The 14,468-nt window shown below is 37.8% G+C and overlaps 1 protein-coding gene across 2 annotated transcripts; it reads right to left on the reverse strand.

Moving 5' to 3' along the window:
• Positions 1–2,387: 2,387 nt before the first annotated feature.
• Positions 2,388–13,897, reverse strand: letm2 (leucine zipper-EF-hand containing transmembrane protein 2). 2 transcript variants are annotated; one of them, XM_084400998.1, is made up of 11 exons: positions 13,497–13,897; positions 11,695–11,764; positions 10,594–11,032; positions 9,382–9,525; positions 8,526–8,663; positions 8,233–8,436; positions 7,698–7,817; positions 6,201–6,320; positions 5,833–5,937; positions 5,631–5,696; positions 2,388–3,859 (listed from the first exon to the last, which is right to left on the reverse strand). In XM_084400998.1, the coding sequence occupies exons 2-11, from the start codon at positions 11,739–11,741 to the stop codon at positions 3,806–3,808; spliced, it is 1,437 nt and encodes a 478-aa protein (XP_084257124.1). In that variant the 5' UTR covers positions 11,742–11,764; positions 13,497–13,897; the 3' UTR covers positions 2,388–3,805. The 2 variants fall into 2 exon arrangements, with proteins under 2 accessions (XP_084257124.1, XP_084257125.1); XM_084400999.1 differs by lacking the exon at positions 13,497–13,897 and adding an exon at positions 12,503–12,534.
• Between the last annotated feature and the right edge of the window lie 571 nt (positions 13,898–14,468).

Below are 14,468 nucleotides of genomic sequence, written 5' to 3' on the forward strand. Positions count from 1 at the left end.
AAGTTTTAATTGTGTTAATAACTTAGAGGCTTTAGAATTTTGCCTATGAAATATTATAGTGGGTTAAGGGTTAAAGCGGAGCCAGTTGCATAAACACAGCATAAACAATTAAAACTCTTATGATCAAGTCTGACCAACTAGGCCAAGTGGTAATCCGTTTTTATGTAACTTATGTCAAATAAATAAACAAAATGATTAACTTGTTAGACTGGTCTAAGCACTTTATGCAACCAGCCATAGTGAGCAATCATACTGCAGTGACTTCAAAAATCATTTAAAATGGCTAATGTAACTTACTGCAGTACAAATAGGCCTAAATACAGACACTTTGGCTAGTAAACATCTTGTTATCATGCTTAATCCTGCTGCATTATTGATATTAACTTTTTTTTTAAATGCTAATGTGTCAAAGTTTGAAACTTAAGACATGCAAAATAATTTGTCTTGCCTTAGGCTATTTCTCACTTTGGTTAAGTGCATTCAAGTCCTCATGGTAAGTTCGTATTTACGAGTTACCTTATGTTTTTCATTCATTTATGAAGCCACTGTGAAACTGTCTGGGGACCTTTTTTTGTATGCCATGTCTCTCCTGACACGTTCCCTTTTCAACTCGCCGCTAACAGAAAATCCCGAGCTTCCCACTGGTATTTTACAACTTTGTGGTGGTGTTCTTGTTGATGATCTTCTTTCAAAATGCATCCAACTCAACTATTTTGAAACTCAAGACAAAACTATTAAAGGCATGAACTTCAGTAGCTAGGAATAAGAAAGAAAGAGCAGCAACATTTTCCAGAGTTACATAATCGATTTATTTTCCGTACAGAAGCACGGAATGGTTGTGAGAAATTAAGGTCACCTCGATGTAAGAATGCTCAAATTCCAGACAGGTTTTCATGGGAGATTTTAAAGAGGTTCAGGAGTCTTGTGACCAGCCTCATGCAACTGTACCAGCATGAGCAGTGTAAGTCCTGGCCTAATGCTCCACTGAACTAATCTAAGGAATGAGAACTTGCATGAGATTCCTGCTAATCAGCTTGTTTAAACAGAGTCGAACTAAAAAACACAGAGCAGGCATCTTCGATCAACCAACCACTGACCAGCATTCCAGAGGAATCACAAGCTGTGTGTGCAGTCAAAATATGTGGAGGACTGTGGCGAGGCATGCAACTTCAACTTCCAAATTGATTAAAACTCAAAATAAGTTAAATATGGGATTTTCAAACTTTTTGATGCCAAGGTCCCCCAAACAGGATAATTCCTTACAATATAAAAGGCAATTGTATGGTTTTATGTAAAAAATTGAGAAATATTGAGTGTAATATATGATTTTTTATTTTACAACAGTAAACTAAATGCTACGGAGACCGTAAACGGGTCATGGAAATTGAAAAGATTATGAAGGAAAAATTATATTCCATTGCTTTAACATTCGCTCGCAAAACTTCCTTTCGGGTGAATGTTAAAGTTTTGCGTTCTCTTGCAAAAGGTTCTTGAGGAAACGCAAAAGTTTTGCGAGCGAACGCAAAGTTTCTCGTTTGAACACAAAGGTTTTACGAGCGAACGCAAAGTTTCTCGTTTGAACACAAAGGTTTTACGAGCGAACGCAAAGTTTCTCGTTTGACCACAAAGGTTTTACGAGCGAACGCAAAGTTTCTCGTTTGACCACAAAGGTTTTACGAGCGAACGCAAAGTTTCTCGTTTGAACTAGGTTTTACGAGCGAAGGCAAAGTTTCTCGTTTGAACTAGGTTTTACGAGCGAACGCAAAGTTTCTCGTTTGAACACAATTAAAGGTTTTACAAGCGAACGCAAAGTTTCTCGTTTGAACACAAAGGTTTTTCGAGCGAACGCAAGGTTTCTCGTTTGAACAAAGGTTTTACAAGCGAACGCAAAGTTTCTCGTTTGAACACAAAGGTTTTTCGAGCGAACGCAAAGTTTCTCGTTTGAACACAAAGGTTTTACGAGCGAACGCAAAGTTTATCGTTTGAACACGAGTTTTACGAGCGAACGCAGTTTCTCGTGGAAATGCAAACGTTTTGTGTGAATGCAATCTTAGTGAAACGGAAACGTTTTACAAGCGACAGGAATGGGAAAGTTTTACGAGCTTTTTTCCCTCCATCTCACGTTTTTTTTTTCCATCACCATCTCACTCTGGCTCTGTAATATGCGGATTTGTTTTTAATTTCTTTCTAAAAGTAGGGCTGAATGAAAGTAGTATCAAATATAGTCAAATTTTTATTAAATATATTAAGTTTCCAATAATAGCATTAACATGCTAAAGTTGTTAACCCTAAAAATGCATTTTGCAAAATCTCAATTTCCACAGCCCCCCCTACAGCACCCCAGTTTGAAAACCCCTGGGTAAAATAACCAAACATGCAGGTGGAGGTCAGTTAAAAAAAAATCATATTTAATTTGCAACAAATTTCACATCAATCTTTTTGATATTTGAAGCTTTTTTTTTTTAATGAAATATTTTTAAACTAAACGATAATGAATTAATTGCCAATAGGTGTGAATTTGACCCTTTAAATTGTCAATTTTGGAAAAAAAAATGTAGCATTTGTTTAAATAACACTAAATAAACAGGTGTAATAACACTTGGATATTGAGAAGAGGCATGAGCATTGAGCACCTTTACTTCTTGCCTGTACAGTGGTCAAAGATGGTAAGCAGCTTTACGCAATGAGAGGCAGTTTAAACTCAATTTTCAATTTTACACAATTGATCAACATGAAAAAAAAAGTGCACCGGGACAGAATGGGACAACAAATTCAGTACAATCGAATTAAAGGCAGGCTATGGGATAAACAAAGCAAACATCTGGGGGATTCAATGCTTTTTAAATGAAAACTTTACAGTATTGCCATAAAATATTGTTTTCCCTCCCTGGGTTTATCCAGTGCAACATGAATCACAATAATCCAAACAGCACATGAATCCAAAAATAAACATTTCTCTTTGGGGGAGTTTTGAATATTTTTCACCATAAGCGAAACGTAAACTTATGACTCCAGTAGTCGTTTGGCTTTTCCGCCAAGGAAAATTTAACGGCATGATTCAAAGGGGGACACAGCATACCAATGAACAAATTAAATACACACTTTATGATAAAACCTTTTTTTGTGCCAAACTGCAGTCTGCCATAGGCAGGCCTGGCGTAATCGCTACACCGCTAATCGCATCCCCTGAGGGAGTGAACGTAAGATTCCCTTGGAAGAGGGAATTTGAAAATAAGTTTTCAAATGAAAAAAAAATACCCTCATACTTGGCCATTTACAACTCATCTGCCAAACTAAATCCAGAATGCAAGCATATGCATTCCTCATATTAAAATAATGACTTCTTTCATCTGTTAGCCTATGCACGTGGCACAGCCGACTGTATGAAGCAGTAGCACTTATATAATATGCAGGTATTGTACAATTTATTTACACATTTACATAATGAAGTTCAGCAAAAAGAGGCAACTCTTGCGAGTTCCTTATTCATTTCCTGGCTGGAACGAGTCTTGATGCTTTTTCCATTGCAAATTTACAGAATTCGTCAAATCTTCAGATGTAAACATGTCACGGATGTCACGGATGTCAAGGAGAAGTGATGTCTAAAGTCTAACATAAACCATTTTCCTCCTTTTTGGAGGACCAGATGTCGATGGAGGATGTGATGCGGCCAGTCCATCAGGTCCGTGTGAGAGGTGTGAGAGGTCCTGGACTGCCAGAGAGATGACATGCAGAAGAGGACAAACTCGAACCTCTACCCTTTTCTCCGACAGAATAAGGTGAGTGTGGAAACATGGAGCCCCTCTCATATCCCATTGGCGCTCATCTTGGACTTCTGCGACAACTCTGCCTCTTTAGCCTGATGGGACAGAACAGAGAGTGTTGATGTCCAGCGGCTTCTAGAACTTTGACCTTTCTGGTCTCATTAAACATCACTGTAGAAGATACTTTCACACTAAATCTAAAACAGTTAAATATGAGCTTTAAACATTTATTTATTTATATTTTTAATAACACATTCTATGGAGGCCCAAACCTGCAGGAGAAAAAATAAAAATATAATAATAAAAAAATTATATATGGGAATTAAAAATTTAATTCCTGAATTTATTTTTGTATTGCTTCAATTTATTTATTTTTTTTCTGTATTTTTTTATTTATTCATTCATGGGTTCATTTTATAAATGTATTTTTTAAATATTTATTTATTCCTACATGCATTTGTTTCCATATTTATTTGTTTTTACTTTTCCATGTGTAACATGGAAATGACAAAGGCCTCGCAAAATCGCGAGCCCGACGTCCCGGGGCTATTGTGTTTTCCAGTCGGGCAACCAAATCAAATTCCTCCCTTTATTCACATTATTGACTAGTTATTTAAGGAAAAATATGACCGCGCAAGTTTTTGATCGTGCTGATTTATACGCAGCGCAATTTCTTGTGAATCTCCGTGCCTGTTTTAAGAGAAACACGTGATCAATAAAAATGAAAAGCTCCACTTTCACATGAATGCTTTACTTTGCGTGTCAGAATGTTTGAATCTGTGTGCTAACACACTATCACTGTAAAGCTGCTTTGAAACAAACAAATCTGTATGGTAACAACCGCTACATAAATAAACATGACTTGACCATCATATATTCTGCTAGTTGTCAGGCTTCTCTGGATTATGGCTGCTATAATTTGAGCTGCCACAAGGTGACACTGTATTCAAAACTCCTGATGCTTAGAATCTTGTACCGGAACAATCAGAGAAAAGTGTCAAAGCTTAAAACAGTCCTTATTTCTCCATCACTCCTGCATCCTGCAAGTTCTAAGGTTTGGGGAAGACAACTGGTGCTTCCACCCCTTGTAAAGCAGTGCCGTTCTCACTTAATTTATTGTTGCTAAGTGACAGAGATTGCGTGCACAGTGGAGAACATTGCGATCATTGTGTGTGCGTGTGTGACAATGTTAAGAGGAGCATGGATTTATTTCAGTTCGACTCGGCCAAAAAAAAAAAACAGCTCAGGATGAAAACGTTTTTGATTGATGATTTGACTCCTAACCGATTTTCTACATTAAAAATTGTCTTTTTATTTGGGCTAGTAAAATTAATTTCAGGCTACCAAAATTTTGCGAGCCCTGAGGTAAATGCATAAATTAAAGAGTAAAAATACATATAAAAACAGAAAAAAAGTAATACTTGTAAATTCAAAATAAAATAAAATTACAAATGAGTTATATTTGTTTTATCATGTTATTTATTCCTTTATTTATTTTCCTATTATTACATTTATTTATTTGTCTACACATTTATTTTAAACTTCAGGTTTGGGCCTCCATAATATTCAAATTATTTCATAATATTTCAAATGTTAAATTAAACTTCTTAGAATATTACAACTGCTATATAAAATATTTTGTTTTAATAGTTGATAGAAATTCAACAATTTTCCCAGGGGAAACCTTTTTTAAAACATCTATACATGAAACTTCTGACCAAACAGTTGCCTAGTAACCTAAAAGCAGGACAGTCCGGTAAAACATGCATAATATTGAAAGTTATCTAGCAAAAAACACATATTGATGACCCTTCACCTTTCAATAAACACACGTGTTCAACGCAACATCTTGTTTGACACACTTACATGTATTAACTGAGCTTCGGGCGATGGCATGTCCAACCCTCTGGGTTTCTCCAACAATTCTTCTGACTACAACACAAAAGAAGTATTAGGAATATCCTAAATTAAATCTATTTGTAAGCATTTCTCCTCTTGGTTATTGTTATACAATGCCTTTGACGCATTTGAAGACATTGATTGATTGGTGACATAATAAGAGTCCTACCTTTCTGTCCTTGATGACAGGAGCGGAGTCCACCAGCACCTCCACTGAGGAGGACAGTGGGTTCCCTTTGGCTGCTGTTTCAGCCTCCATAGGAGGAGTGGCTTTCTGTGACACGGACAGAGAGAAGGTGCTCATTGCACATCAATCCATAACAACCATTAACATACAGTGATAACATATCAGCCGTCGCTTATGCAGCGATGTGCCAGTCTGCATTTCCTCCTGATTAAGGCTCAAGCATCAATTGGTTAAGGTTTCAAAGGTCAAAGGTAATCCATTGCAAGAACTGGGGCCATTTTGTTTTTAAAGCAGATAGTAAGCAGTTGACGACATCTGGTTTAGAGGTAATGTGTATATTGAGTGTTCACCTCCAGTTTGGGCACCGGTGGGATGACTGGAGGTTTAGGAGTGAGGTCCGTCAGGTACATTGCACGGGAGAGCAGCAAGAGGGACGGTGGGACATTCTCTTTCAAGTGCAGGTCCACCCACTGAGAGATGAAGAACGCAAAAAAAAGATCAACAAATCATCAATGATTCAAAGCAAAAAGAGAGCACACAGTGACACTTAACTCAGTCTACAGTATTTGGATGGAAAACATCATAAATTTAGCTGTAAGCATGGATGATGCAACATTATGATACCACGCCATCCATGGCAATAGGGTCATTCCGTGTCAAATCGACAAAATTTGGGAAACTTCTTTTTTTTTGGGGGGGGGGGGGGGGGGGGTTAGATTGGGGATAAAAAATGACTTTAGAAAGATGGCAGCATCATTATTTTAATTTTGCACAGAGATTGGTAGGTCTATTAGTTAAATCTGTTAACTTTAGCAATCTTTGTTTCATTATATGCCAACGGTGACGGTTCAAAAATGGCAAAAAGCACTTTTTTGCCTCAAGTTTGCATGCCTGTAACTCAAGCGTATCTTAATATCCTTTTAGTTTCTGCTGCTTAAACTTTTAAAAACTCATTTTGGTTCATGTTCATCATGGTTCATGTTTTATGCAATTGAGCTGATAGGAAAACACAAGATACATTTCTAGTTTTAACATTATTTCCTCTTTAAAAGGCAAAAACTATCAGCTGTATGCAAAGTGACCCACGTTTGGTTTTTGACCACTGAAAATGTGTACAATTGACCAATTTATTCATGGAGCCGCATTAAGATCTCCATATCTCTGGGATTTAACCATCGAGGGCCTTTAAAATGAAGATACAAAAAAAAAAAAACATTTTGTTAAGAACCAGAATCTAAAAGGATATTAAGATATCTCTAATACTTCTTGTATTAAAGGCATGCAAACTTGCAAAAAAACACAAGAAGTGCTTTTTGCCCATTTTGAACTGTCACCGTTGGCACAGATGTAGCTAATAGACCTACAAATCTCTGTGCAAAATTAAAATAATGATGCTGCCATCTTTCTGCAGTCATTTTTACCTCCAAATCTCAGGAGAAAATGGTCATTTTGACCCCCCTCTATAAAATAGTGGATTACTCAGTAAATATACATCTATGACATTTAATATTTTGGCTTTCATCACCTATTTATGTTTGTCTTTCTGAAGAAAAAAATATTAACAAAATAAAGAATTTAGGCCGGGGACCTTTGGTTGAGTTGACACGGAATGATCCAATAGGGAAATAACACATTTAAGCAGGCAAATATTAGAGGATTATTTCAAAATCTGTCATATGTGTCACACTTCCAATTTGTCTACAGTCATTAGGTGGAACACAGTCATAAATATCCTCCAGTAGGCAGTTTTACAACCTAGTCAGGTTGGTCTGTGCACACACAAACACACACAGACACACACACACACAGACACACACACACACACACACACACACACACACACACACCTGCTGTAGCTGCTGTCGGAGCTGATCTGTGGTCAGACCCAAAGACCTCATGCCGCGACTCCTGCAGGCGGCTTGAAGCTCTGCTACATTCATTGCAGGCACACCCTCCATGGCGATCACCTACACAGAGGCACAAACAGCTGAGGTCATCTCCTTAACATACTGAACCCAGAACATCACTTTAAAATGAAAATCTCACCCTCAAGTTGTTCCAAACCAGTATGAGTTTTTTTTCTACATATTTCAAAGAATGTTGGTAACCGGACAGTTGACGGCACCCATTGACTTCCATACTTGGGAAAATAAATACCATGGAAGTTTGATTACCAACATTCTTCAAAATATCTTATTTTGTGTTCAACAGAAGAAAGAAACTCATACAGGTTTTGAACAACATACGGCTGGGTGAACTATCCCTTTAAGACGTATGGCTCAGTCACCCACAAGCCTAGAGCTCACAGCAACATGTCAAGTCATAAGCTCAGCTGTACAACCACTGTAAAGTGTCAGTAGCAGTTGTCTGTGTTTGTCTCACCTCATCGTCCGCCTTGATGGTGCGCAGCTGCATCATCAGCTGGAAACGCAGCAGGTTATTGGTGCCGATGGGCTGCAGCTCCAGGAGTTTGCACAACGCCACCAGCTGCGGCCGCTCCAGATGCTCCAGCGTCAGCTCGTCCTCAAAGAGCTTGGAGAACTTCACGATGTCTTTAGTGCTCGGCTGTTCGCCCGTGTGCCGCACCTATAGCAGACGAGTTAGAAGAGTCAATCACATCCAGAACAATTTCACTGTATGGGAAATGGAAAAATGGCTTCGATTATCAAACTAACCTGCTGTACATAAGTGGAGAACTTCTGAGTCTCGTCTCCTACAGCTGCTTTATTCCTCCTGGCCATCTCAGCAATGGTCTCCTGCAAGAACTTGGCCAGCTCCAGTTTAGCAGCAAGTCCCTTCTTCTGTTTTTCCTCCTGGAAGTGCAAAAGAAACACATTCAGCACTTCCCTTAGTCATTACTAATCAGTTGCATTTTGAATCTGCAAAAACAAATCATGAAAATTATTACTTTGATTCAATGGGGAATGGTTTACGAATCAATTACATCAATTTGTTCAATTTATGTTTAAAGGGATACTCCACTTTTTTTGGAAATAGGCTCATTTTACAATTCCCCCAGAGTTAAACAGTTGAGTTATACCGTTTTCGAATCCATTCAGCCGATCTCCGGGTTTGGGGGTCCCACTTTTAGCATAGCTTAGCATAATGAATTGAACTGGACAAGACCATTAGCATCTCTCTCAAAAAAATGAAAAATATCAAAACTCTGTTAATTTTTTTGAGAGAGATGGTAATGGTCTTGTCCGGTTCAATTCATTATGCTAAGCTATGCTAAAAGTGGGACCCCCCAGACCCGGAGATCGGCTGAATGGATTCGAAAACGGTAACACTCAACTGTTTAACTCTGGGGGAGTTGTAAAATGAGCCTATTTCCAAAAAAAGTGGAGTATCCCTTTAATGAAAGAGGCCCAATGAATCAAAATGAAGCGGTTTCATTAGTTGATTCTCAATTTTGAAATTTGCAGAATTATTTTACACAGATTTGTTATTCTCGTGTTTCATGATTGAGGTCCGTTTAATCAAACTGAACTCCTCAACTTTTGCTGTCATTTAAAAAAAAATAAGACATACCTTCTTGGACTCGGTCTCAAATGTGGAAGGCAACATTTCTGGGAAGAGTTTGAGGAATACGGGGAGCAGAAACTCCATGAACGGAACGATGATAAAGACCATGAAGGGCAAGAGCCGGAACAAGTCGGCACATGTACGCATCAGCTGTGGAGACAGTGGGACAAGTTTTATTCTTCCGTAGTCAAAAACAAAAGCAACGTGGGTAAGTGAGACTGAGAGAAGCTAATCCAGCTGAACTTTCTCTGAGGTGTAAAGCTTCTTGGTTATGCAATCCTATTTGTGTCACCTTACGTTATAAATCCTTCACCAAGCACTGGTTTGTTCTAACAGGAAGGATTACCAAACATTATTACTTTGTCATAAAACTCTTATAACTTACGACACACTTTCATCTGTCAAACTACTTACATCATCTTATATAAAGAAGTTGAGACTCACCAAAGAAAAACAAAAACAAAAACATTCACAAAGGGTACCATGGTATTACTTGGAATGCTATGTAAGTTAATATAATAAAAATTTAGAACCATATTATAGATATCAGATTAACATTACCATGACTGAAAACTTTTTTTAATAAGAGTAGATCAAGGAAAAATATAAAATCTTTTGGACATGGCAACATGGTAATACCATGATATTCTTTGAAATACCATGGCATATTATGCAAATACAATGGTGCATAAATATGGTAATCATGGTAACATGTTATACATCGTTTTGGTACATGAAACATTGTTGTACCCATGGTATTATAAAAGCCTACGTTATTTATTTCTTTATATTGACATGGATTTAGTAAGTGTAATATAAGATTTAGCGTAAGTACTTCCAAAAAGCTGAGGCTCCAATAATATTCCTTATGATGGTGACAATTTCCCACAATGACTGCATCTCTCAAATCTTGAATTTCAAAAACTATAATTTTGTTTCCAGTTAATTTTGTTAATAAACATTCTTTAAAAAGTTATCATAAGTTATTCAAATTCAACTCACGCTCGCATATCACGGCAGTGCAAAGAAATATGACTAATCGGACAGATTGCTACAGCAGGTATTATTTAAATTAACTTGGAGTAGCATTTAAATACATTATGGAGATATATTCATATCAAATTACCATGGAATAATAGCTGATACGATCACTCTACCGTGCTAATCCCAAAATAAAAACATCTTAATTCTGATTCCAATATTTGGTCCCGAACATACCCTCCTCCTCTCCCTCCTGGTGAGCAGCTGCCCATGCAGTAACCTCCAGACCATCCTGCCAGCGATTTTGGTGTCGATGCCAAGAAGGCGGAAGCCATGATAGTAATGCTTGAGCTCATCCAGAACTTTTTGTCCCAGAGACTTTCTTGGAACTGCTGGCGGTGCTGGCAGCGGTTGAGTGGCAGATGCGGCCGGGACAGCGTCACCCTTGATGGGTTCAGCGGTGTCCTTCGCCTCTTGCAGCCACGCACAAGAACTGTGGAGGGGACGTGCAGCGACGCAACCAGGGCGGATCAAGCTGGATGTGTAACAGGGGTACAGAGGCCTGGGACACCTGGCTGTGACGGCAGCCTGTCCGACGAACTCTGAATGATAGCGTACGCATGCAGTCGACCGGAGCGAAACACTGCTGTGTCTTTTAGAAAGCAAGTAGGATCCTCTGAAAGAAAACGAGAACGGCGATGTGTTAAAGCATGAAGAAAAGAAAATATATTTAGAATATTTAAGGGATGTTCTATGCTCTTGATTACTACAGAAAAGTATTTCAACTTGTTCCTTAGTTTGTATAAACAAGCAAAATTGTGACAATAATGTACTTATAAAGGCAATTTACAGGGCAAAGTATTGAGCTGAGAAAAAAAAATGTTTCAAAAATATAGCCAGAAGATTTTAACATTGTTAACATGAAATTAGTTTTGTTAAAATTGCTTACAAGCCTTTTCTGTTCAAAGTTATATCCAATCTTTCAATCAAATCATGATCATGTAAAGAAGACCATAAACCTGGTAACTTTATAATTACATGCCCAAGGAAGAAAAATCCAGTTTAGGAATTACATTAATCAGCCTAGAAAAGTATTCACATGCCTAAAATGACTTTACCAACTTTACGGGTCAAATATATTTTGAATGCAAGAGTTAATATACATATGCTTTAACAAAAATACAAGGCAAAATAATTTTCTATGGTAACTGACAGCACCTGTTTTAAACCAGAACATTGCTTAAATCAGATGATGAACATGACATGTGAAGTGATTACATGGTGTATTTGGAATGGGATACAAATGTTTCACACCAATAACATAAATGATGACCTCACCTTGATCTAGTTACAGCGAGAAGCACCTGTGAGCTGAAAACTGCCATTTTGTGACTTAAAATTGGGTGTCCTGCAGAGAGAGAAAAAAAATGGTAAATTTTAAACCTTCAGGCTGTGTGCTCTGTCCCTGGACAGTAAAATACATTTCTAAATCTTTACAGGTATTAATGTAAACACTGTCAGTTATATTTTTGTATTTTTACAATGCAAACACTATGGGGGAAAACTGACTGTGTCTGTCAGAATCCAAAACACTTCGGTGGAATCTAGACTAGTTCAATCGTGAGATTAAAAACCAATGAAGTTATTGTTGCTATATTAATGAACAAAATAGATTTACAAATAGAAAAATATCAGATTCACAAACAAATGTAAAGGGATGTAATGTATACAAATAGATTTACAAATATTAAAGAGTTTTAAAATCTGATAAACTTGAGGGACAAATCCTGTGAAACGTGGTTTTATTTTAGTTAATCTACTTCCTGTTTTAATGTTCGTCTTTCTGTGGTACCTAAAATGGTTTCGTGAAATTACACTTTATTACAAATAAGTGTAAGGAGTTTCACAAGAGATTTAATCAGATGTGCGCATGGGTAACTGATAAAATCTGATTGTCTTAAGTATTTATGAGGAATAGATTACCTTTCATTTTTGTGAATTTGTTTAGTTTCTGTTAAACTTATAATTGCTATTATTTACTTGTGACTCTGTGCACCTTAATCCACAAAAACTGAAAAACGTCATGTGTCACTGCTGTATCAAAGGGATAGTTCACCCAAAAATAAGAATTCTGTCATTTACTCACCCTCAAGTTGTCCCAAATCTGTATGAGCTTCTTTCCTCTGTTGAACACAAAAGCAGATATTTTGAAGATTGTTGGTAACTAACCAGACAGTTGATGGGCCCCATTGACTTCCATAGTAGAAAAAAAAAAACTAGAAACAACCGTCAACTGTCTGGTTAGCAACATTCTTCAAATCATCTTTTGTGTTCAACAGAAGAAACTCTTACAGGTTTGGAACAACATGAAAGTGAGTAAATGATGAATTTTCATTTTTGGGTGAACTACCGTATCCCTAAAGCACGCTGTCGTGACGAAGCGGCGGGCGCGAGCACTGCACACAAATACTGACTCACGTGTTTATCCTCGTCACCCTGCGTCGCTAAAACAGAACACAAACACGGAGACCGGCCAAAGTCACAGGCCATATTTAACTCAAAATGAGTAACGTTAACGTTTCATTTTACCTGAAGGTTAGTCTCAAATTGCAACGGGGATAAATTGTATACTAGTTACGTAACATTTACGGCCATTATGACACAGACTCGACAACTATTAAACTGCACTTACTTTTTTTAATGCGTAACATTATGTCAACATGAACTAAGTTACAGTCTCCACGTCCTAATATAATTACTCGATAAATGTAACGTTTTAAACTATCCTAATGGTTAACGTTATATAAAAAGTGGTGCGTGTAAGTAAAAACAATGAAGTTTTATGACAGGCGCTGAAGGCCACAGTAGAGGCCACAGATACACGATCACCATCTCAAAACAGTACCAGAACCACTTTAAACTATTAACTTACAGATTCTGATCTATGGAAACAGCCGACATACACAACATCGATCAACTTCAGACAAAGGCGATCGGACAATTCTTTTGTTTTACTTTCGTTAATGTACAACTAACAGCGGGCGGTTGCTTAAAAACAAAGAGACAACGGATGGAAGCGAAAGGATAGAGATGGTCTAACTTACGTGAGATATTGAGCATTAAACTACTAAGTTACTAACCTGTGGAAAAGGGTCCGTGTAGGGCGGTGTGATGGCTGTTAGGCTGTAACCATTGAATATAGCGTCAGATCGGATGACGGGGGAGAAAAATGTGCGGCTCGACAGCGCTCCTCCTGCAGCTGAGGGTCAAATTTCCTCGGAGGCGATGGTACGGGAGAAAAACGGACCTTTTGCGGGATGTGATACTCCATTCACGACGGTATGCCACTCCTTTAAGTTTAAACCTAAATAGACTTGTAAATTAATACATCCGAGCTGATGTAGTGTTTTGATCGGATTTAAAAAATGGCCTGTCGGGTTGCCTCTGATACCCCGGTGAAGCCGAACGTCCTACCGAGGAGGATCATCCGATGAGAGGAGCGGCGTGATTGACAGCCCACGAGCACCAATAAACGAGCTCTACGCAATGGCGAATCTGGCCAATCCGCTGCACGGGGCGGACAGTGGAACTTCCCATGACCTCATCCGTGATGACGAGGGCACATGAGCGCTCACACCTGCTGATCTTAGTTCAGCTATAGTTCAGAGTTGCCATGGCAACAGTCATATTTGCAGTGCCGAGAACAGCGACAGAGTAGCAAGGCGTTTTCACATGGTTGTTAGGTATTTGTGCAGAAGATGGCGCTACAGTCCTTATGGGAAGGAAAATAAAATACTAAATAATATTGTTTTTTGTTCTTATTTTCAATTGTACGATCACATTACATTACACATTTAAGTTAATACAGTCTGACTACTTTTTGATTACTTTTTGATTACTTTAGCCCTAACTCGTTTATCACATTGATTTGAATATAATAATCTTGTACCATATTGATCTAAAAATACAAAGAGAAAGAAAATATATTTCATTCTTTGTTATCAACAACATGAAGTGCATTAAATATTACATTACGTCAGGGTTTCCCAGACTGGGGTTCATTTATATATAATTACAAGTACTTTATTTCTGGAATCTGATTATGTAATCCA

The sequence above is a fragment of the Rutilus rutilus genome, assembly GCF_951802725.1.
Source record: "Rutilus rutilus genome assembly, chromosome: 25".
Lineage (NCBI taxonomy): Eukaryota > Metazoa > Chordata > Actinopteri > Cypriniformes > Leuciscidae > Rutilus > Rutilus rutilus.